This window comes from Littorina saxatilis, linkage group LG2 (assembly GCF_037325665.1).
Source record: "Littorina saxatilis isolate snail1 linkage group LG2, US_GU_Lsax_2.0, whole genome shotgun sequence".
In the NCBI taxonomy this organism is placed as follows: domain Eukaryota; kingdom Metazoa; phylum Mollusca; class Gastropoda; order Littorinimorpha; family Littorinidae; genus Littorina; species Littorina saxatilis.
The window spans coordinates 22,348,305-22,374,239 of NC_090246.1; the positions used below are offsets into that span (position 1 = coordinate 22,348,305).

Below are 25,935 nucleotides of genomic sequence, written 5' to 3' on the forward strand. Positions count from 1 at the left end.
TTGTGTGGGCTGCACGAGCGAAAAACAGTCTCAATCTTCAGCACGCTGCAGAGAGCGCACTCTGGGCGCTGCACACGTGATTTTCACAGGCTACGTGCAGGACACTATGCTAACTCATGCTCGTGCAGAATTTTCACCTGAAACCCACCTTTTGTGCATGAATTTTAACAAAACCTTAAATAACTCTTAACTTGCGTTTCTTTTGGAGTTCAGTATATAACGATTCAATTTTTGCAGGTTTTACTGTTGTTTTTAAACAGTGACAGTGTGTGAACTGTTGGCAACTTATGCATTTTAGCTGCAGGTGATGAAGCAGATATGCATTTTGGTGTTGTGCACAAGTAGTATGTTGACTTTGGATGCTCACAACTCTGATTTTGTGTGATTTCCTGCTTCTGTCCGTGTTTTCTCTTTTTGTGTATGTGTGGATGCATCGTCGCCTTTGCATATTGTCAGCGTTCTGGGGAGCACCAAAAAGTTCAAATTCAGTTCCCCTTTGGTTCATCTCTGTGTACCAAATACCACGAACAATGTGATACTCTCCACACTTTTGTACATTGTGATATTGCAGACCAAAGTGATGATGCAAGCAAGTAATTTATTTGAATAAACACTTATTAGCACAATCAGTTGAAGTCTTTCATTTTACTCAATGTGTGCGTTTGAGAGAAAGAGTGGCTTGTGAACCGTCAGGAATTTACATCAATTACATCAGCCTTATGCCTGCAAAACTTTCTACCCCTTCCTTAGTAATGTTAGAAACACTCGTTCAGCTCAAAATGCGGTCTCTCGCACAGCTGGTATTCCCAGATCTGGGAACCCCTGTTTTGCACCGAGTATTCTTAAACTTTGTGTATTTTCAGTAAAATGAGCGTACTCCACAAAGCATTTGAACATCCATGATTAAAACATGCTTCACACGCGTCCGTCACAGCGTGAATTAAGTTGACCAATACATTTCAAACAAATCCTTTCTTCAATGTTTACTGACAAAACTGTAATCATGTACGTGTCAAAATACTGGATCGGCTTGTGAAGAAAAGTAGTCTGGGAATTTTTCTCGTCGTATTTTTACCGTACTGATCGTATTCTCGACAGTCATGCGTACAAAATATGGAGAAATTGTATTCCCAGGTCTGTATTCCACATCCCAATGACCATGATAGTCTTTGTAGCTATTGTACTGCAGGAGGCCAACGACACAGCAGTCTGCTGTTTAGTAGACAGCACACACACACTTAGTTCATACATACACAAAGACCACCAGAAATAATGACACAAAAACACTTTATTTCATTCCCACTCATTCATGCAATCCACTTTCACATTCCCTTGCCAAGTTCCGGACACTATCCTGCACATAAAATGGTCAGTTGATTCCAAAACATCCAGCTGCTTAGTGTTGACACAGCATGCAGAACAGTGACAACAATGAACACTAGCTTATCCTTACATCCAACAGCTGATGCCATCTATCAGAAAAAGTTGGCACTACCCAAAAGAGAACCCAAGCATCAACTGATAATACAAAAATGCAAGGTGGCTCTTGTTTTTCTAACCTTCCCTGACAAATGGCAACAACCACATAAGCAGGGAAAGAAAGGACATTCAACAACTTGAACTGAAGCTGAAAAGTATGTGTGTAGCTTGATCACATACAAGTGAAGCTGTTGTAACTTCTTGAAGCGAGAAGGAAAATTGTGTCACAAAACTGCTGTTGTTAAAGTTACTATTGCTTACTGAAAGATGGACAGCTTCATCAGTTGCAACCTTTGGAAGGATCAACATCTATAAATGCAAAAGCTTTTTACACCAGACTGCCTTTTTCTACTTTTGAAAGGAATTATTTTTGAGTGCATGGTTTCAACGCATAAGGCAGATGTAGCAACACCTTCTCTTGCCATGCCAACTACATACACACCTACAGGAAACTTTAATAAGACAAACAAGTACAAAAACCCATTACAAACAGTAGAAAAATATTCAGTTAAAGTACAAACAAGCTGGCCTTTTATTCCACCAGAACGGGCTGTTTGTAGGGCTGTGTATTTCACCCGAGGGTACAAAAATAACCACAGACCACCTGGAAAGTTAATTATTTTCATGTTCTGCATCACGCTTCAAAACAACCCATGAAGATGGAGGAAAATCATGCCAAAATATGTTGAACACTCCATGCAATTTTAACTCAAACAAAGTTCAGAGCGAAGTACTGGTACCAATATAAAATACAAATTTCCAGCCACTCATCTCTGTGGAAGTGTATTTTTGTAATGTGTCTTAGGCTGAACGACTGTCCACATAAACTTTTCAGTTAAAGAAAGCAGACAACCAATTTTTTACACAACTTTTTCATACCTTAAACTGAAAACTTTATCAAGACAGCCTCTGGGTACTTCATTATTCTGTTAAAATTGTCAACATATGTCGCCACAACTCCCAAACAAAGAACAGGTAGTTAGCTAAGAGAAGGCAGCACACCCAGAAAAAGACCACACTTATTGATAGCTAACTATCAATATAGCATTTTTCTGTGTGTCCAATCTCCTTCATTTGACTAATTAGAGAAAGGCAAATGGTCTCTGACCACTTCCTTTTTTCCCCTTCACTTTCCTATTTTGTTCTTTTTTGGATCATATTGCGAAGGACCACCACTCAGACCAGGACTGCCAAACCGTCCAACTATATGAAACTAGCTGATTCATAAACTGAAATGCATGGACTTCAATATAATATATCATAGGATGAACTCGGGAACAAAAACAATAGCGACATGACAATTATTGAACATGAGATGATCAATGAGTAGAAATAGTTTGGCACTGGTGATGAACTTGCCTAAAATGATATGGAGGAAAGGGGGCTAACCAAAACAAGACAAAATAGGTCGCGAAAAGACAAGGGAATTTCTATGTACACTTTAACACTACTGTTCTCTTATTTTGTCAGATTCATTTCACCACACAACATACAGTCTCTTTCACAGGGATTGGTCTCACTCAGAACATACACACATAAAAAAGATAAATAAAACCTCTCGCAGAGTACAGAAGTCCATCTGTGAAACAGAAACAAAGAGTCTCCATCACGTTTCCCTAAGCAGGTCGACAGGCAAGGAGAATCACAATTCACATGCGCGCCTCACAACCCGACTCAAAATCGTTACGAAAACTGTACCCTTGTTTTTATACGTCCCTTTCTGTTACCTTAAAGATTACAGAAAGGCACATGCCTTCAAGAAGATGAAAGCTTCACAGTAGTTAACTAAATGTTGCTTTTCGACAGAAATTTAGAAAGGCATCTGGCAGCAAATCAACAGGGAAAAAACTTTTTGTCCTAAGGACTTGCTAATAACATCATCCCAGCTCAACAACCTTGGATTCCCTTGAAATCTTGAACTATTTATCCCAAATACTACTTTAATCACTTTACTCTCATCTTACTAAAGATTGACAAAATAAGAAAGCAAAGCTTGCTTTTCTCGGTACAGGCTAAGAATGTACTGATAGAAATTACTGCTGGATTGAGTTTGGTGCCTACAGAGTGAAGTTCCCGCACCAAGAAAGCAAACTGTAGATAGACAACGGAAACGCAAACAAAAATAATGCAACCAATGCGTGTTCAACATGTTAGAAAACAACTGTGATTTAGTACTCTAAACCAATCAAATCTGCAAAATAATTCAAAATCACGCATCTTTGGTTCAACAAGAATAAATTTTACATTTCAGCAACATCTTTCTTCTTCTTCGTCGTTCGCAAGCAACATCTTTCGATTACTAATACTACAAGTTAAATAAAATTAACTTTAAATTAATATTCCAAAAACAAAGAGAAAAGAATAAAGGCCAAAAAGTCATAGAAGAATTTTTTCTGCAATAATTTGATGTTTGAAGTGAAAACTTCTTTCGTGAAACAGCTTTTGAGCCTAGAGAACTGAACTTCTGCACAAATGGTTTCGCTTGTAAGCGAAGAACTGCTTCTCTCAACCCCAAACTTTGATTCAACAAACTACAGTACCAACATTGCACCTTGATGCGCTTTACACACTTACAGACGAGATCAACAATCACTGTAACACACAAAACTGTGAAATCAGACTGACCCCAAGAAAGTAATTTAACAGCACTGATGCAAAACTTGAGTAGAATCCCCTTTAGTCACAGCAGTGTACATGGTATTTCAAGTATTCGCATTCACCCTTTTACCAAGGGAGGACACTCAAACTTGTGTAACCTAATGCTCACTCTGCCTTTAGCTAACAAGTCACACGTGAGCATGAGATCTCACAAGTCTAACACTGCTGAAAGCTGTCCCTCTTGGATGTCATTTGCAACTAAGGCTGAGAGAAGAGAGAAACAGATGGGTGGAGAATGGAGCAAAAAGTGTAAGCGCAATGATTTCTTAGTTTGTTGTCACCAGTGATGTAGGACTGCCTTTTATTCTCAATGGGCCTGCCATTCAGTAGCCGACTCGTAACATTTGCACACAGGCAATCACTAACCACTAAGACTTTCTGTCCGGCCCCAGGCATGCGTTGACTCTTTCACAATAATAGAGTTATGTCATAAATTACCAAACCTCTGTACCAATTCACCCTAATTATGGTAGTTGAAACTGCGACTACAAATGGAACAGGAATATTCTCCCGAAGCGTAACATTCAAAGTTGAGAGCCTTTGGTAGACAAAGACTTTTTTCTCAAGATAGTTAATGAAACCTGAAGCGAATTTTCTATGAGGAAAGATAGATTTGCATAGTATTAACTCATTTACAAAATGACATGCCTCCGCTGAGAAGAAAAAAGGAAACGTAACCTTAACATATACAGCCCTAGTTGATGTTACAGTGCACAAAAGCTGCATTTGTTAATTAGCTAAAGCACTTGACCTACGGCACCCACCAAAAAACAAATAATTTTCCATAATTCTGTTTTAAAGAGGGGCGAATGGGACTGGGGGAATGTACCAGGAAATATGCAATTCTGTTCCACGAGCATCAACAGGTGGGCAAAGTGCGCAAAACGAGCCATTGCAACATGTACATTCAGAGAAGAGTGATGAGTCCCCAATGAACTCTCCACTGACTGCTCCGACAGTATACATAGAGCAATGCATTTCAGCCAATGTCAACCAGCCAAGACCAGTTCTGCGCTGAAGGTCTGCACGTTTGTCCGAGGTGACATTGGCACTTAAACAATTGAACACGTTGCTGGATGGAGAAGGAGAGAAAATCCAATTGATCAGATGGTAGCAGTGGTTGCCAGATGACCCAACAGGACTCGGGCTACTCAGTTTGTAGATATCACTGTCAGTGTCATGTCCGAGTCTCGGGACATCGAGCAAGCCACCTCACTGTTCATCTCGTCTTGCGCAGAGTTTGCCCTCACAGCGAAAAAGTCAGCAACCAACACTCAATCACCCACGACTAGGGACAGGCATTGCATACTGCCGGCACAAGGTCAAGTCAGTCTCACGCTGAGAGCACTCTTATCAGGGACAGTGTGTGTGTGTGTGTGTGTGTGTGAGGGGGTTCCGGGAGACGGGGGAGGGGGAACAGTTCAGTAGAGTCGGTTCTAGATCCAAGGCGACGACTCAGCGACGGGGGGGGCCGGACATGCCACCACCACCACCCCGTGGAGCTCCCCCTCCAACGCCCATGCCTCGTCGCTCACCGTCATTGGGACGTCCGAAGCCGCCACCGGTCTTAATGCCGCCGCCACCACGTCCACCGCTGTAGCCGCCGCGAGATCCCCCTGGACCTCCACCGCGAGGAGCACCGCGACCACTGGGGCGCCCCTCACTGCCACGAGGTTTCTTTTCCTCAACATTCAGCCGGTGCTCCCCGTTAAACTTGATGGGCTGCAACAAGAAACATCTGTGTCAATCACAGAAACGTCCCCCAATACAGAATACAGCTGCCTGAACGAAGGGGCAGTGTCAAACTTGTAAGACTCCTGCCAGAAAAATGTTAAGTGTATGTGGGAGTTTGTTTGTTCGTTCATGGGCTGAAACTCCCACGGCTTTTACGTGTATGACCGTTTTTACCCCGCCGCTTTCGGAGGAAGCATGCTGGGTATTTTCGTGTTTCTATAACCCACCGAACTCTGACATGGATTACAGGATCTTTTTCGTGCGCACTTGGTCTTGTGCTTGCGTGTACACACGGGGGTGTTCGGACACCGAGGAGAGTCTGCACACAAAGTTGACTAAGAAATAAAACTCTCGCCGAACGTGGGGACGAACTCACGCTGACAGCGGCCAACTGGAAACAAATCCAGCGCGCTACCGACTGAGCTACATCCCCGCCCGTATGTGGGAGTAAAATCCTATCAATGCAGCAGAAGAATCACTGAAGCATGAAAACAAAGCATGTATTTGTGAGTTCTCCAACATTTTTAACATTATCATCTGACGTTAAAGTTAATGAAACAAATCGGGCAAAAGAAAGCTGTGCAGAAGACAATGGTTATGAAAAAGAAAAAGTCTGAAACGCACCTTTTGCTTCAGAATATCCTGCACTGGTTCAGGGCTGTCGAACACCACAAAACCAAAGTTCTGCAAAACAAGAGCACATTTTCATTGATTAGTGTAACCAAAGACAAACAGAGAATGCCATAATCATAGATACACTTGCTACTACTCCAGAAACAGTGTGGACAGCTAAAATAGTTTTGGTAGAAAGTTAAGCCACTAAAAGGGATCACTTGTGAAGTGAAGATCTTAAAGTAAAACTACTTACAGGCAATTTCCCACCGCTGGCTTTGGTGTTAATGCGTAGCTCAACCACTTTTCCCCAATCTGAAACAGGAGAGAGTACAATTTAAGAACGTTTGCACTACACAAGGAATAAGCATGCATGGAAGTCATAAAGTTGTGCTCTGAGCAGCGTTAGATCCGTCTAACATTCAAATACCACTCTGTACGATATACTAAACCATCAAACAAACCTTGGACCTCAAAATTAAATGCCACCCAAGAGCTAATACTTGTATGTAACCCTTTGTCCAGGCAAAAGAGCTCAGAAGATGTGTCCAAGATGCATAGGAAGTATGTTCTGAGAAATAACATAAGCAGAACAGCTGAGTTTTCAATAAACATAGACATTGCTGACATTTCAGACAGGGTCTATGGCCCCAGTGAAACACCTATATCATAATGATCTACCCAAAGTGTGGACACATCGTGACATGTGTAACCTCAGCCAACACTGAAGTTTAGTGAACAGGTGGCAGCCTATCAGACAAAATTCCAATGCACAGATCTAAAGGCTCAGTAAAAAGGGTAACGTCAGCCAACAGTGAGGCATATAGACAGGTGGCAACCCATCTCACCGTGCACTGGTCAGACGCAACTTACAAGCATCACAGCCTGGCATATAAGTATCAAGTACAGATAGACGTCCACTCCAACAGTGAAGAAAACAAGACTTCTAATGCACACCAACCATTATTCTCAGCACTACCCTGTGTATCAAGTCAAACCCTGGTGGAACTTACGTTCAAAGAAGACTTTGAGCTCTCTTTCAGAAATGTTGTGCGGCAGGTTGCCGACGAAGAGCTGTTGGTTGTCCGGGTACTTGTTGCCCACGCCTCCTCCAGCTGGACGCCGACCACTCAGACTGTCCACATCTCCCTCTTCCCCTCGACTCATGTTGCTGCGGTCACGCTCAAACCGTTCCCTTGGGGGTCTGCACAAGGTGTAAAGACACTTGAAAAGATGTCCAAAATCATTTCTCTAGTCCCTCACGACTATATACAAAACTCGTGTACTCGTAACTGACCAGCTGTAAAAAAACAGCTTTACAAAATTAACATCAGCCAACGATGAGGTGTAGCTCACAGGTGGCAGCCTGTCAGACATGATTACAAGGTACAGCTTTGAAGGTTCATCAAAAAAGGGTAATGTCATCCAACAGTGAGATGTGTTTGACAGGTGGCAGCCTATTTGACAAGCTTAAAACGCACAGCTCAAAAGGCTCAGTAAGAAGGGTAACGTCAGCCAACAGTGAGGTGTAGCAGACAGGTGGCAACCCATCCCACCGTGCACCGGTCAGACGCAACTTACAAGCATCACAGCCTGGCATACAAGTATCAATCAGTGAACTTCCACTCAAAACAGTGAAGAAAACCAGACCCACCTGGGAGCCCGCTGGGGCTGAGGCTGGGTTCCACCGGGAGACACAGTAGCAGAGTTGGAGGGAGCAGGGCCGGTTTCTGTCTTGGGTTCCACGGGGCGGCTGGGCTTCCCAACGGTACCAAAGGTAGGTGTAGACTGGGAGGCACTGGCAGAGTTGGGCGCCCTCACTAAGGCTGCCCATGAACACGGCTTGGGAGCTACTGGGAAGAAAAAATGACTATATTAGTAACTTACAATCCATATAACAAGTAAACCATTTTTACTAAATACCTTCAAAACCATTTTTGATATAGTGGTCGGCTCAGTAAAAGGTTTTAACGTCAGCCAACAGTGAGGTGTAGCGGACAGGTGGCAACCCGTCCCACCAAGCACTGGTCAGACGCAACTTACAACCATCATTGACAACCAAAGATCAATCAGTTTATATTTTATTTTAAAGCAAAGGTACATACAACTCATGCCAGAATACAATCAAACTGCTAAGAACTCAAGATTTAACCCTCAGACAGTCAACCTTCTGTGCTAACGCAGGCAAGTCAAAGACTAACAAGCAAGGCACTCAAGACTCACCTGGTTGAGGTTCTGGTTCAGGCTCAGCAGGGGGCTCGACAACGGGCGTAGGTTCCGCCTTGTCAAACGTCGGCTGACTCTCCTCAATGTCCAAGGAGTCGATCTCCGCCTCCAGCTCAGCCTCCTCCGGGGCTTTGCTCTTCTCCACCGTCGCAACCTCCTCCTCCTCGTCATGCACAGAGCCGTTGCTGTCACAAACAAAGACTCTTCATTGCAGCTGTAAGCTCCCAACCAGTTATTATTTTCTCCTCTCTCTCAAACCTCAAACAACTTTGTACTGAAGAAACAAAGAATTTTCAATTACCCGAGTTTTACACCATAGATAAGTACATAAATCTGGCTCAGACTTGAGTACACTGAAAAGAACTTTCCTCAGCACAGTGCGAGGTCAGAGAGGGCAAGTTCCATTCATCATAGCCAGCTACAAATACACCCTTGTCCATTCATACAAAGGAAGGCAAATTGTATCCAAGTATCTTGCTCATACAAAATGTTCTGTAAATTTTGCATTTTTTGTTTCAGGTGCCACAGGCAGTGTAGCCATATCTCTTTGCAAAACGAGTCTTGTTCTATGTAAATCTATCCCAGATTAACCCCTTCACTGCCACAGTATAACAGCATTTTGGTATTGCTGTGTGCCAGGGCAAAATTTCGCTTTCTTTGGTAGGTTCACTAATCTGTTCACTGCTCGATCATTTATTGAGATATCTCTTAGATCTTTGGCATGTGATTTGCTTATACCCTTGGCTATTATAGGATGACATGATCATTGGACTTTGTTTGTGATTGTTATAGTAAAAATTGATATGACCATTTTTGTCAACAATTACAGTTTCCAGACTTACACACACACACTGCAGCATGTAAAACCACACAAAACACTGCTAAAACTGGTGTCAAATATCAGGTACTCACATTACAGCCCATAAAAGTATTCTTCTGTGTGGTAATCCATAAATCACTTCTTGTAGTTAGTTACCTCCCATTTAGTTTTCAGAAATGTCCTGAAATGTTGTTGACACAAATCCCACGTACGAGATACGGTTATGGGCGTACGACAAACCGAAAATGACCACGTATTACATACGGGGTGGGCAGTGAAGGGGTTAAGGTGACCCATATAGTGAATCCTTCAAAATAGTTGACACCTCACAACACACTAACCTAATTAACCCTATACAGGAGTCCTGGTAAAAAAAAAAGGGGGCTGCTCACCTCATGGGCTGGGCAGGCTGCTCGAAGTACAAGGGTTCCTGAGGCTGCTGAGGAGACTCTGATGGAGACCCGTTCTCCACCACTTCAGAGAAACCTTCTGTCTCTGCAAAATCAAAATTATAAACCTTCAGGCAAAAAAAAAAAAAAAAGCAGTGTTTATCCTACATACACGAGAGAGACACCCGTGAAATAATAATCGTTCAAATCACACGTGTGTTTATCATGTAAATGAGGTCATGTCAAGCAAGTCTGGCAGGGACCTGTTTTTCCACTGATTATGATGCCAAAGTCACTGAGACAATCGTCATTATAGAAACAACAAGAAGGGCAAAGCCCATACGACTCACATGCTTGACCTCGACCTTTAGGGTAACGAAACCTAGCAATGACATCATACACTAAGAACTGCTTTACACATTTTTCCTACCAAAATACATGTGACCTTGACCCAAGGTCAAGGTCATCCAAGGTCATGCAACACAAAGCTGTTAATTCAAGACATAGGAAGTACAATGGTGCTTATTGGCTCTTTCTACCATGAGATATGGTCACTTTTAGTGGTTCACTACCTTATTTTGGTCACATTTCATAAGGGTCAAAGTGACCTTGACCTTGATCATATTTGACCAAATGTGTCTCATGATGAAAGCATAACATGTGCCCCACATAATTTTTAAGTTTGAAACAGTTATCTTCCATAGTTCAGGGTCAAGGTCACTTCAAAATATGTATACAATCCAACTTTGAAGAGCTCCTGTGACCTTGACCTTGAAGCAAGGTAAACCAAACTGGTATCAAAAGATGGGGCTTACTTTGCCCTATATATCATATGTAGGTGAGGTATTCAATCTAAAAAACTTCAGAGAAAATGGGAAAAATGTGAAAAATAGCTGTTTTTTAGGCAACATTTATGGCCCCTGCGACCTTGACCTTGAAGCAAGGTCAAGATGCTATGTATGTTTTTTGGGGCCTTGTCATCATACACCATCTTGCCAAATTTGGTACTGATAGACTGAATAGTGTCCAAGAAATATCCAACGTTAAAGTTTTCCGGACGGACGTCCGGACGGACGGACGGACGACTCGGGTGAGTACATAGACTCACTTTTGCTTCGCATGTGAGTCAAAAATTGCGCTCGCTAATTACCCTCGATGAATTTTTAGAACACACACGTCACGCCACACTTTCAGAGCGACGTTTCTTTGCTTTGACGTAATAGATTGCACGAAGCTTTGGAAGAGATCGAGGTTCCAAAACAAGCGTCTTCAATTTAGCTGCCTCGACTGCAGGACATTTTCAGTAAGGCCAAAAAAAAACAAGAAGGGCAAAGCCCATACGACTCACATGCTTTACACATTTTTCCTACCAAAATACATGTGACCTTGACCCAAGGTCATGCAACACAAAGCTGTTAATTCAAGACATAGGAAGTACAATGGTGCTTATTGGCTCTTTCTACCATGAGATATGGTCACTTTTAGTGGTTCACTACCTTATTTTGGTCACATTTCATAAGGGTCAAAGTGACCTTGACCTTGATCATATGTGACCAAATGTGTCTCATGATGAAAGCATAACATGTGCCCCACATAATTTTTAAGTTTGAAACAGTTATCTTCCATAGTTCAGGGTCAAGGTCACTTCAAAATATGTATACAATCCAACTTTGAAGAGCTCCTGTGACCTTGACCTTGAAGCAAGGTAAACCAAACTGGTATCAAAAGATGGGGCTTACTTTGCCCTATATATCATATATAGGTGAGGTATTCAATCTCAAAAACTTCAGAGAAAATGTGAAAAATAGCTGTTTTTTATGCAACATTTATGGCCCCTGCGACCTTGACCTTGAAGCAAGGTCAAGATGCTATGTATGTTTTTTGGGGCCTTGTCATCATACACCATCTTGCCAAATTTGGTACTGATAGACTGAATAGTGTCCAAGAAATATCCAACGTTAAAGTTTTCCGGACGGACGGACGGACGGACGGACGACTCGGGTGAGTACATAGACTCACTTTTGCTTCGCATGTGAGTCAAAAAAAGGTCTGTTTACGGTAACATAGGCCAAAAAAATAGGGTCGGTAGGTCGGGATTTTTTTTTTTCCTTCCAAAAAACCATATTTTTACGTTATTTTGCCAAAAAAACAAGATTTTTTTTTTCCCCCCAAATGCCAAAAAAAAGTCTAGGGTCGCGCGAAAAAACTAGGGTCGGTCGGGTTACCGTAAACAGACCTATTTTTTTTTTGGGCCTAAAATAAACTTAAGTACAGTATGTAGGATAAGCAGAATACTACATAGCTTGCTGTATCGTACCAGATTTACACTCGTTGCTTTTTCAAATAGTGAACAGCTCGCTTTCGCTCGCAGTTCAATATTTTAAAAAAACAACTCGTGTAAATCTGGTACGACACAGCAAGCCATGTAGTATTCTCTATTTCTAAAAGTCAATGCAAATGATAACCAAATCCAAACTCCAGAAGTCAAGAAACTACATCAAAGCTGACAGATTTCAGCTGGAAAACACACATACACGCATGTCAAAGAACTGATCAGTAACATGTATTCCGTGATAACTGACCTTCAGCATCAGCATCCTCCTCCTCATCAACGAAGACTTCATCCTGGTAACGGAACACATCATTGTGGACATAGTACTGCTTGGCGGACTGGGGGGCCAGCACGAACGTCTGCATGAACCTCCTCATTGGCTTGCCATCATTCGACAGCTCGCCCGTCACCTTCACAAAGTCATCCAGAGAAAATTAAGCATTCTGATATTATAGCGCAACTTGACCTTCACACAAAGAAACATTTTGTGAATACATGCTGTGAACAAGAAAAGCAAATGCTTACAAGCAGACCTGTTTACCCCCATAAGTGTTTTGGAGTAATGCTCAGCCCCAAAAATAGTAATCCTGGCACAAAAATAGTAATCATCCAGCATTCGTCGCCAATTACAACGCACATGACAACTGTGTCTGCGAAACGCAATCATGCACATTATATCCATCATTCACAAAGGTCCTAGAAACGTCCATTTTTCGGTGTATTCTTTTCGAAATTTCTGCTTGGTTGGAGGTTTCTTCTTAGCCGGGCTGTCTTCTTTTTCCAAAAAATTTGATTTTCGACTTCTCTTCATGTTGGCGTACTGTAAACTGTGCGAGACAAAGCACATTCTGATTCAGTTTACCGCCGAAAACCGCAGCTGATATGCGCAGAGAGAGATGAGCGCAGAGTGTTGGTTACAATTTACGGATCGGAACACAGAAAAGATTTAAAAATGTTGGATCGGAAGCGGACAGCGACGGAAAACGTAACCTGGACGTTTCGAAAATCGTAGTCTTGACACGGATAGCGGAATGGCGTATTTTTTTCAGAAAATCGTAATAAATTACGCCAAAATCGTAAGGGTAAACAGGTCTGTTACAAGACTCTCCACCATTTCCCATTACAGTGGAACCCCCATTTTAAGACCCACCCCCAAAATAAGACGTACTCCCTCCCTGTTAAGACCCTCCCCCTTCCCCATCCGATAGGAGACTCCCTCCCTGAATCGAACATGACCCCTGTGACCCCAAAACTTGACGAGAGTCAAACTTACGTCAAGCCTGGAGATTATCAAACCATAGAAGTGTGCAAAATATCAAAGCTCTAGCTTGAAAAACATCCAAGATAACCTCAACGTTAATTTTTTTGTCCACAGACGGACACATAAATATGAATCTTAAGACTTGCCAATTACTCGGGTAAACAGTGACATGTGTTTGACTTGTGGCAGCCTATTTGACAAGCTTAAAACGCACAGCTATATAGGCTCAGTAAGAAGGGTAACGTCAGCCAACAGTGAGGTGTAGCGGACAGGTGGCAACCCATCCCACCGTGCACCGGTCAGACGCAACTTACAAGCATCACAGCCTGGCATATAACTAACAAGAAAACTTACATCAAGTTTGGAGATTATAAAACCCTAGAAGTGTGCAAAGTATCAAAGCTCTAGCTTCAAAAACATTCTAAATAACCTCAACGTCAAGTTTTTATGAAACGAACATGACCCCGCTGAGACCCCAACATTTGACGAGGGTTAACAAAACTGGGGTCTTGTCAGACATAAGCAGACCTGCAGTAATGTGCAAAGCAAAAGACAGCCTTGGACCACTGACCTGCACCACAACAGCGTTGCCCACGGTGGGTTGACTGTCCACCTGTCGGATCTTGGCGTGGCAATCCCTATAGCCCAGGGAGATGATTTTCTTGTGGATCTCCTGCAAGTAAACATAGAATAGTAAGAGCATTGTTTTTGTTTTCTTTGTTTGTGAGTCTTTCTTTTTTTATAGTCTGTAGAGATAAATCAGAATGCAATACAACACTTTAGCCCACCACCCCACGGCATACTGCAGATTCAAGTTGTCCACCCCACGGCATACTGCAGATTCAAGTTGTCCACCCCACGGCATACTGCAGATTCAAGTTGTCCACCCCACGGCATACTGCAGATTCAAGTTGTCCACCCCACGACATACTGCAGATTCAAGATGTCCACCCCACGGCATACTGCAGATTCAAGTTGTCCACCCCACGGCATACTGCAGATTCAAGTTGTCCACCCCACGGCATACTGCAGATTCAAGTTGTCCACCCCACGGCATACTGCAGATTCAAGTTGTAAGAGAAAGTAGCAGCAACATCAAAATTACAATGTAAGTTGTAACATTAAAATGAAATACATAGAAGTTAGAATCAGAAGGATACCAGATATCAGCACACACAAAAATTTTACCTTACAAATATTCTCTATGCAGCAACAATGAAGTTGTCACAAGAGCGTATCATAACAGTGTCAAAATACAATCACAACTTACATGCTGGCCAACCACTGGAGGCTGCTCCTCTCCTGGTTTCTCCACACCCCCGTGTACAAAGCTCGAGTTCTGGGAGTAAAACCTGCACACACACACACCAAGGAAGTGTCCAGTTTTGAAACACAGCTCTTAACAAGAAGAGCAAACGCTCGATCGAGTCACTTTCGCAGTTCTGAATATTATATGAGGCATCAGATGGACAGGAAGAAATTGCTATTCACAACACAATGAGTCACGTTCACATAAAATTTGAGCCCGGTCACTTTTATAGTTTCCGAGAAAAGCCCAACGTTAAGTTGTGTGTTGCCGAACAGAAAAGGCTAGTTATCTCCCTTGTTTTTCTGATAACGTTCGTAAAAGGCTACAGATGTAAATACTTTGATGTAAAGAATAATCCTACAAAGTTTCAATCACATCCGATGAACTTTGTCAAAGATATAAAATGTCTAATTTTTCCTTTGACGCTGACCTGTGACCTTGAAAAAGGTCAAAGGTCAACGAAACCATCGTTAAAGTGTAGAGGTCATTGGAGGTCACGACTAAACAAAATATGAGCCCGATCGCTTTGATAGTTTCCGAGAAAAGATATAAAATGTCTAATTTTTCCTTTGACGCTGACCTGTGACCTTGAAAAAGGTCAAAGGTCAACGAAACCATCGTTAAAGTGTAGAGGTCATTGGAGGTCACGACTAAACAAAATATGAGCCCGATCGCTTTGATAGTTTCCGAGAAAAGTCCAACGTTAAGGTGGTGTCTACGGACGGCCGGCCGGACGGCCGGCCGGCCGGCCGGACAGACTAACACTGACCGATTACATAGAGTCACTTTTTCTCAAGTGACTCAAAAAGTATTAAAGATATAGATGGAATAAGATGGGGACAAATAACCTAATGCCCCGATTGCATTCACATCATTCATCCATTAGTTTGATTAAAACGCACTGAATTTAGCAAAATACATACATATCGCATCAAAGTAAACCTAAAACCACCAGGTTTTTTCCCCCAAACACTAAGTATAATTGTCCACTCTTCACTCGTTAGAATATCTGCAGCTGAAGAAATGCAGTGGGATTAACTAGATTCTACTGACCTGTGTAGGTGGTACGGAGCCTCATGCATCAATGTGTAGTACTGGCGCACAAATTCTCTACCAACGTGCTGGGCTGATTCGGCATCCAATTCACCCGCTGGAGGGTTGGCCATGACCATTTTCTATCAAGAAAGATCTAAGAAGCTGGAACAAAGAAAAAAGAGACATGCACTCAAAACAAGAGTTTATATATTTTTTTTAAATGAGCTAAAATAAAAACAAACAGCTTCAGTCTAATGCAAAGAAAGTTAACTGAACTTGACCCTTTCTGACTATCAGTACTACTCTGATAATTCTACTTGAAAATAAGTCGCCTTCAGACACAAGCTAAACAGACAAAGAACAGCATTAAAAGCTGTAGTCATATTTTGAAGCAGATAGCCTGATTTCTGCAGCGCTCACAAGTGAAGGCAACATGTATGCTCCACTCCTCTGCAAATGAAACATTTTGAGCTACACTGCCGAACTAAAGTTAAGGGCCAGAAGAAGAATCATCTCTCATAACACAACAAATCAAAGCAACACCTTCAACCTTGAAATGTTTTAATACGACATGTAACCGTTCGAGTCATGTAAACAAAATCACCAACAAAGAAATTTCATTTGCGCAGCAACCGTCGGAAGTACCCCACCCCCCTTTCGAAAAGTGGCAAGAAAGTTCTGTCAGTTTGTTCAAGTTCAGTAACGGGTGTGGCCACCCCGGGCTGCAAGGCATTCACCGATCCGTGAGCGCATTGAGTTTACATGGTTCTGGAGCATCTGTTGAGGGATTGCCGTCCACTCCTGCTGCAGGAATCGGAAGAGCTGGTCCACATCAGCAGGTGGGGGGTGATTGTCCCTCACCCGGCGTCCAATGATGTCCCAGAGGTGTTCTATGGGCGCCAAGTCGGGGGATCGGGCTGGCCAGTTCATCCTCACAATCTGCTGACGCTGCAGAACATCTTGGACCACCCTAGCGCGATGAGGGGTCGCGTTATCGTCTTGGAGCATAGCGCCGGCACCCATGGCTTGCAGTGTAGGGATGATTTGAGGCCTCACGATTTCATCCCTGTACCGCACGCCGGTAAGATTGCCTCTAATACGGTACAGGGGGGTCCTCCCGTGCAGATGGAAGCCAGCCCACACCATAACTGAACCGCCTCCATACCCGTCATGTTCCTGGACACAGGCATCGATGAAACGTTCACCCGGACGTCTCCAAGCGCGTATGCGGGCATCACAGGAAGAGAGAGTGAACCGGGACTCGTCTGTAAAGAGTACACTGCCCCACTGCTGTCTGTTCCAACGCCGATGGTTGCGGCAGAACGCCATTCTGGCCAGGCGATGACGTGGTGTGAGGGGCGGACGGACGACAGTTCTCCTTGAGTGCAGGCGCACCTCACGCAGACGACGGGTCACAGTCATGCGACTGATGGTGACGTTGGTAGCGGCCCTGAAGTTGCCTATCAACGTCCTGCAGGTGTTGGTTCGGTTACGTAGAGCCAAGAGCTGGAGGTAGCGATCGTCTCTTCGATCTGTACATCTTGGGCGCCCAGACCGGGGTCGCTCAACAGCACTTCCGGTTGTCTGGAAGCGTTGGTGGAGCCGCTGAATAACAGAGTGGCTCACTCCTAGCCGTCTGGAAACTTCTCTGCCAGACACGCCGTCCTGCAGCCATCCCAGCGCCCGTCCTCGATCCAATGTTGTCAGTTTCGTTCTTGGAGGCATGCTTACTCAGAGCTCTGGTGCGCGCCCCTAAATACCGATTCCTGTGCAACTTTCGTTGAGGAGTTTTCAGTATAGCCATGGTTTGCTCGTGCACCATGCCAAACACCGACTGCAATACTGCTTCTTCAGCTAAAGTCGAGCAAATTTTATAGGGAATTATCGTGTTTTGCTGAACTGCAATGCGTGCAAAACAAGGTCAGGCACGTGCAGCAGTGAGACAGGCTTCTGGAAAACACAAGTTGGCCATTTTTTCGTCATGCAGTGTTGGCATAAAAAATAACAACAGAAAGCTGCGCAAATCAGAGGCCGGCCCTTAACTTTAGTTCGGCAGTGTATTTAAACACACTATATCTGCAAATCTGACAGTTCTTATGCCTGGTAATAATTACAACAATATCATTATCAAAAGGGTCTGTTGTAACAATGTGTGTACGAGTATACAGAAGCACTGAAAATCTATCAATCTGCAAAGGACTTCTAAAAATCTTAAATTTTTGGAACTTATCTTAGAATGTGCCCAAAATGGTCGTAGCAACCACTAGGCAACATTCTAAGATAAATCACAGCAAAAATCCTTTGCGTTTCTTCGGTCGTGTCTCTTGTTTGTCCACTTTAAAGGCTGTAAGGTTGAGGTTCTTGTGAATGCGTTGTTTTGTCTGGAATTAAGCGTTCCAAAAAGGTAACATTTCTTTATTATTGATTCTTAATTTGGAATGTTAGCAATCTATCTTTCAAATTTCACATGTTCTTTCATCAATGGCAGGGTTTAGCCTGGGAGAAAAGGGCAATGGGACATCTGTCCCCCTCAACCAAATTCCGATGGCCTCATAAGCCTAGCTTGTTGTGCTCTATGTTCCTTATTTCATCATGTGTGTGGCAATATTCCAATGAAATTTACTTAATAAACTTGTTTAAACCAAATTCCGATGGGACATAGTCGAAGGAAAGAAGCGCCAAGAGGCCTGTACGCGTTTTGACCGAAGATGCAAAATGGTGCCATCTGAGAATTAACCGCTATATCGAGTTATCTGTGTGTGTGTGTAATCCGATGTAAAGTGTACGTTTGGTGGCGCAGTGGTACATAATCTCAATGCGCCCTTTGACGCACTGAAGGGAATTGTGATGGGACATTTTCGGATTTAATGCGCCAATGGCGCACGAGTAAATAAAACCCTGAATAGTCACACGGACTATCTATTTCACTTCAAATTAAATGTTAGAAAACTGTGCAACTAGTGTTTGCTTTCTTCCAACCAAGCACAAGACAACATTTATTGAGTCTCTAAAAAAAAAGACTGATGAAGAATACAGTGAAAAGCATAACCATACAGCGAACAACTCAGACCAAAAGTGACAAAACCATGGTGCAATGAAAAGCAAAACGTAGAATATTCAGCCTCTGGGAGCCAGAAGAGAACAAAACCTTCTCACCAAAGGAGAAAAGCTCAAACGACCTAAGAGCCATCTCCTCCACTCAAAGTTCCAAAATCCCACCAAGAACAGAGGTAAACAAATTGGACAGAATCACTAGCCGAAGACTTGCATAAGGGAAAAAAGTGACATCCTCCAATCAAACCCAAACCCCTGCGAGAGCCTAAAACACAAAGAATGGTCTCCACACAGCCTTGGATTCAAAATCAAAACCAGTATCCCTGTAAAACGACAACAGGCAGACCCGTTTACCCTAAACAAGAGTACTTTCCCAAAAAGTTGAGTGTATTTTTCAAAAAGTTGGTGTACTTTGCAAGCAAAGCCATATGGGCTAGGGAAAATGTACGCATGGGTGCAAACGTGTTTGTGTAAGAATAGCATGTCTTGTGAACACCTTCAGAATTTAACTCATTCCAATACAACAGGGATAAAACAATTTTATTTACCTGTCAGTTTATAGCATTATAACCAGTGTCTTCCAAACAGATTGATAATAAAAAGATGAAGTTCGTGAAATAACATCTGCGGTTGACAGTGGCAAGTTCATTTTTACAATCATCTCAGAAAACATTGCTTCAGCACGGACTACAGCCTTTTCTTCTGGCAGGATTTGCTTTGCGGGAATGAACTTCATAATAATCCTTGGCAGCTTTCAGCGGATTTCTTTGCAGCAACCTTGTCCAGGTGAGTTTTGGAACTGCAGTGTCGTTCGATGTCATATTTCCCAGCATGGGCAACAGAGAAATCTGATTTACAATACTTGCAGTGTGCATGACTTTTTCCCATAGTAGACTCCACAATTCCTGGCTCTTTCTTATATTTCTCCAAGAAAATCTGCTGCTTCTGCTGTTTAGACTTGGTACAGTCATCCGAAACTGCTTCAATTTGCCAAGATTGTCCAGACGACCGCACGCGCCAACACCTGAACAAGGTTTCCACAGCTGAAGACTCGCTGTCATGGTTATCTCCCTTCGACCGAAACCGGTATCAGTTGTACCATCCCGTAATCAGCACACCAACACTGGAAAACGTATTCTAGACTTTTTCTTAGGCGTATTTTGTACGTGTGTCGCGTATGTGCGTACCGATAATAATTTGGCGCACAAAATACGCCCAAATCGTACTGGTAAACAGGTTTGAACAGGGTATTGTCAATACAATACAATACAATAACTTTATTAATCTCTAAAAGAGAAATTGCATTGCTGAGCGTTTGTGTCCGTAATAATAACATACATAAAACATTCAAAATAAACATTTGTTCTTTGTCCTCTTTGAAAGCTCTCATCCTGGACGAGACACACCAAAGGTTTTCAATTCCAGCCAAGAAATGGACACATGTCAAGGCTCTGCTGAAGCAACCAAAAAATGGAGGGCATGGGGTTCTTATCTACCCTCTCCGACTATCTGTCGCCAGTGGAACCCGCTTTCTCCAATTGTCCAGAGGTGGACACTGTCCAGAAAACAGCACCTCAACTCGTGAGGTCACGCCAAAAAAGTTGCACTTCACAGACTCCCACTCTGCACTACAAAATCTCACAGCAGACATGGGCCGACAAATTCCTCAAAACCCAGAACGAGACTGCAAAACAGGGAAATCGACCACAGTGCTTCATTGAATACCAATGCCAGCACACTGCCACATTCCTGGACATAAGCAAGTGGACAAGGAGTGATGAAGACAAATTATGCATCGCAAACCACTGGATTTCTACCTTTAAAGAGAAGTCAGATGGCTACCAGCCTATCGAACACCTTATCTTTCGTCTCAGTCGTGCAGAGCAGACAGACTTCTGTTTCAGCACATGGCACACATGAAAAAGATAGGTATTTTCGCTACAGCTCTGTGCAACTGTGGTGAGGAGGATTCGACTCCACTCCGTTGCGACGATAACCTAAAAAGGTCCCTGCAATGTATCGATCCTGATCCTGACGTTCCTAACTGTCGAAGACCTGCACCGAACTTGCCAGTTTATAATATCAGCAGGCCACAGAATATAATGACACAACCATCAAACGCTGAAGAAGAAAAAGCATATGTGGAAATGGAATGTGCATGGGTGGGAGCCCAAAATGTTGCCAGGACTGAACATTTTGGAAGGCCGGGGTCCAGGGGCCGCTAAGGCTCTGGCGGGGTGCAGGGGCAGCGCCCTTGCTGGGGGGTCTAGGGGGGCAGCTCCCCCCAGCCGAAAATGAATGTTAGCATTTTAGGGAGGGTTTAGGTGGCCTCTCCCGACTTGTAGATTTTAGAACAAACAAGTTTTTTGGAGATGCATAATGTATACATCTTGTAAACTTGAAGGTTTTTGTAACTGACCAGCTGAAAATTAATTTTAGCATTTCATGAGGGGGCTATTTGAGTCTCTTCTGGCTTTAAAACTGATAACAGCAAACAAACAACAACAAATGGGGGAGGGAAGGGGGGAGAATGCAGAAAATCAAAAACCTCTATACTTGAAGATGTTTGGTTGTATCACTCTTGCTAGGAGGTCTACAAAAACAAGTGGTAAACACATTTCAAGAAGGGCCTTTAGAAGCTCCTATTTATAAGCTTAAACAAAATCTTAAAATTGGAGATGCACAAAAGTAAAAAATCTTGTAAACTTGAAGGTTTTTGTAACTAACCAGCTGAAAGTGAATTTTTAGCAATTCAAGAGTTGCTATTTAAGCCTCTCCTGGCTTTAAAACTGAAAACAGTACACACTTTTTTTTTTTGGGGGGGGGGGGGGGGGGGGATAAATGCACAAAATCAAAAAAACTCTATACTTGAAGGTGTTTGGTTGCATCACTCTTGCTAGGGGGTCTACACAAACAAGTGGTAAACAAATTTCAAGAAGGGCTTTAGAAGCGGCTTAAACAAAAACTTAAAATTGGAGATGCACATAATTAAAAAATCTTGTAAAACTTGAAGGTATTTGATTTTATCACCTACTTTTGTCTTTGTAACAAATGTTTACTGCATTAAAGGAAAATTGTCACGCAAACAAAGCAAACACAGAAAATAACAGTCACCTCCCTTGTACTACACATCTTTACTTGAAGCTTTTATTTTATCATTGCAGATGGTGCTATATTCTCAAATAATTGTTGAACCATAGCTTGAACCAAATGAGAAACAAGTTTCAAGTCAGTTTGTTTGAATTCAACACCTTCAAAAGGGCTAACTGCTCAGGTTATAAAAGAAGAAGGTTTAGACAAAAACAAACCACCAGAGTTATATCCCTTGCTAATGCTATACACAGTCTTCTGATGCTGCTTTTCAATTCATCATTTGAACATTTCAGGAGTTATATTCTAAAATTATTGTTGAATCATAGCTTGAATTAAAAGAGAAATATGTTTAAATTAAGCGTGTTTCACTTGCAAACTTTCTAAAGGACTCAATGTATCAGAATGTAAATACCACTAGTTCACAGATTAGGAATACCATTTTTGTTCTACCACACCACTTAAGGTCTCTGAATCCCTGCAAGTGGGGTACAGGGTCCCCACTGGTTTTTAGAAACAAAATTCCATGACTTTTCCATGAGCCTCAATAACATTTTCCATGACTAGATCCACAGGTCGCCATTTCCGAACACGCAAACTTTTTACGTCTTGTCACTGCCAGTTTTGACACTGGCTTGCTTTGCACTGAATTTGAGTCAGTTTCTATGTAGTGTCTCTTCGACAAGCAAGTCAAGCATTTGCTACGCAGTCAGATTATCGGTAATGTTTGCTGGTCCTGTCATTTCACTAAACTGGACCAGCCACTGTTTGTATCCATCTGCACTTTCGTAAATTCCGTTTCGTAACCGTCACTGTGACTTGACGAACTGTCATTTTTTTTATATCGCGATACACAGTTCATTGCGAAGATCTTCCTCAGTAATTCATTCCAATTCCGCATACTTTTTGTTGTCAAGAAACAACTTGAAAGAAAGTTTCAAACTCATCATCCTCCATCTTGCTTGTCGAAGCGCTAAAGTACTTTATCGATGCAAAAACAAAAAACTTCGACGAAACCGACTCAAATGCAGCGCAGACGACACAACGGAAGGAAGTGAGCCTTGCTTTGGCTCAAGTGCCGTTAAAAATTATTCTCGTATGCAAATACGAACGAGAAGTTGGTCATACGAACAAGCCCTGTGCTGGTGACGCAAATCGCCGCTGGCTGGCAAAGAGGGGGGGGAATTGCTGGGCGACGAAAATCGCAGCTGGCGTGCTAAAGGTTAATTTTTTTTCTTTCTTATTTTTGTTAAATTCCATGGCTTGAATTGAAATTCCATGACTTTCCAGGCCTGGAAAACTAAAAATCAAATTCCATGACTTTCCAGGTTTTCCATGACCTGTACGAACCCTGGGGGTATATAAAGTTGTGGGTGGGCCCCTGGTAGCTCAGGTGGTAGAGCACTGGACTTGTGATCGAAAGGTCGCTGGTTCGAATCCGGGCCGGGACGGACACAGGTCAACCTTATGTGCAGACCCAGAGACGGTATCCATCTCCCACCCCCGTGTCACCACAGTGGCACATAAAAGACCTCGGTCATTCTGCCATAAGTGCAGATGGCCGATACCTAAACACGCATACATTTGTGTATCTCATCTAAAGTCGGGTTAAAACCCGGGAACATGCCCCTAATGGCTTTGCCGTGAGGGTGTAAAACTTGAATTTCATGCGCACGATAAAGATCCCAGGGTCACAGCAAAAGCCTCAGGCCTTGGAAACATGAATACATGCATGCAAAAATATGAAGCCCGGGTGTCCGTTCGGCCAACAGCCAATAACGTAACCATTTCAGCACTGACCCAAGACAACCCAACCCGGTCCCTAGCCCACTTCAGTTCTCCTCTAGCAGCCGGCAGCCAGCTGTCTACGTCATAATTGTAATTTTCTTGTGAAAATTAGTAACTTTCACGGGTTAATTACTAATTTTTAGTTTTGGCGCTAGTAAGCCCTCATAACATTTGCCAGGATGACATGCATAGCTGCTCCCTACATGTCACTCAATTTTTTGGTCAATTTGTTAATGGTGAAAGGTAGTTGACCTTCTGTACACAGAATGGAGTGTAAACAACAGCTGCCAGGGATTAACAAGAGAAATTCAAGTTTTACGCCCTCACGGCAAAGCCATTTGGGGCATGTTCCCGGGTTTTAAACCGACTTTAGATGAGATACACAGGTGTATGCGTGTTTAGGTGTTATCTGCACTTATGGCAGAATGACCGAGGTCTTTTACGTGCCACTGTGGTGACACGGGGGAGGGAGATGGATACCGTCTCAGGGTCTGCACATAAGGTTGACCTGTGTCCATCCCGGCCCGGATTCGAACCAGCGACCTTTCGATCACAAGTCCAGTGCTCTACCACCTGAGCTACCCGTGCCCCGCTAAAGTAAAAAAAAAAAGCTTTTTTATGTAATTTTTTTGCATGATGTACTGTCCCTCTCAAAAGTTGTGATCACAATTATAAATCCATACCACGTGAGCAATAGCCCACCCTTTCATGTCAAAGATTTGCGATGCCGATGGGAATCACAGCGTCTGGTGGGATATGGTTGGATGCTTTTCTGACCACCTAGGTCAACTTCCGTGTAGATCTGCTGGTGTCTTATACTGTTTCAGGTGTGCACGCAAGCACAAGACAAAGTACTCACAGAAAGATCCTTTCAAACACGAGTTTGGTTGGTTACAGAAACACACTGATCAGTAGTACTTGGCATGTATGCCCCAAAACAGAGTTTGACTGCCAAACGTGTGGGGGAAACAACATTCAAAGAAGTAAAACTAAAAGGCAGGTTGTGTAAAACAAGTGTTTGTATGAGTTGAATCTCAAGAATGCAGAAGAAGATCAATCTATACATCCAGATCTTCAACTCAATTTCAGATTCTTTCACTTTCACTTTTTAGTTGTTAGTGTTTCTTGCTGCTTGAACTAGTCAAAAACAGAAACATTAGTCAGACAAGAATAATAAAGGCATGAAAATAAAAGTAAAACAGGCAAAAAATCGAATCAAAAATCACACTAGAGTTGCCCATGAAGTCTACATCAGAACAAAGAAAGTAAGACACCAATGACCACTGGAGTGCACATGGCAAAATGACCATGAGGATGTTTTACCACAAAATGGTGATACTGTACAACGACATAACAATTGCAGAGTAGACTATATAAAACAAAACCAAAACATTCATGGGCATTTAAATGGAATAAGCCTGCCAAAAAACGTGACAAAGGTTTTCAGGAAAGTTTGACTGAGCATGTGCGAGCACGCCATGTTACTTTCGTGTTTCCACGGGGAGCAGAAAAAGCACACCACAGGATGATCAAAACGAAAAGTCAACATATCAAGCAATCAACAAAACAATCAATCAGTACATTTTCACTATTACCGAAGTCGATGTCAATGAAAGATGAAAAGCTGCGCAATTAAAACTTAAACCCGATTGGCAGCCACATTCAGGGTGAAAGCACACACGGAAGACACACGCCGGATATCGGCATGTTTCCCATGAAACAACAATATTCATAAAAAATATACAAATACAAACCGATAAAGAACAGATGTCCTGGTATTTAGACGATGACTTATTAATACATGAGAAAGTTGATGAAGTCTGAGATAGTCAAAATTGTACAAAATATACTTTAGGTAATTTTTTTCTGGGCAGCTAACATGTGCAGTGCGCAGAACTGGCTAAAATTCAGTTACCCATGCGCACGCTGAAGGAAGTACAATGCATTTTGGGGATAACGTGTATTTTCAAAAACAGAAATTTATATACAACTGATTGTTTCCCCAACACACACAATATTTGAACCCAAGGTACTAAAGTTTGTTCTTATATATTAATCCATTTGAAAGAGTGTAATATCATTGAATTTGATCGGAGAAAAAGCTCAGAAGTCATACTCAGGTTTTTAAAGTACATGTTACCTGTTTCA

General features: G+C 42.6%; 1 protein-coding gene across 3 annotated transcripts; it reads right to left on the reverse strand.

Moving 5' to 3' along the window:
* Positions 1-1,270: 1,270 nt before the first annotated feature.
* Positions 1,271-25,706, reverse strand: LOC138958491 (ras GTPase-activating protein-binding protein 2-like). Of its 3 annotated transcripts, none has more exons than XM_070329666.1 (12): positions 25,542-25,706; positions 15,874-16,017; positions 14,782-14,863; positions 14,083-14,184; positions 12,501-12,660; positions 9,922-10,024; positions 8,707-8,894; positions 8,138-8,333; positions 7,497-7,687; positions 6,740-6,798; positions 6,496-6,555; positions 1,271-5,859 (listed from the first exon to the last, which is right to left on the reverse strand). In XM_070329666.1, exons 2-12 carry the CDS (start codon positions 15,990-15,992, stop codon positions 5,593-5,595), a joined length of 1,527 nt encoding a protein of 508 aa, XP_070185767.1. In that variant the 5' UTR covers positions 15,993-16,017; positions 25,542-25,706; the 3' UTR covers positions 1,271-5,592. The 3 variants fall into 3 exon arrangements, with proteins under 3 accessions (XP_070185767.1, XP_070185765.1, XP_070185766.1); XM_070329664.1 differs by having other exon boundaries at positions 8,138-8,336; XM_070329665.1 differs by lacking the exon at positions 25,542-25,706 and adding an exon at positions 25,383-25,504 and having other exon boundaries at positions 8,138-8,336.
* Between the last annotated feature and the right edge of the window lie 229 nt (positions 25,707-25,935).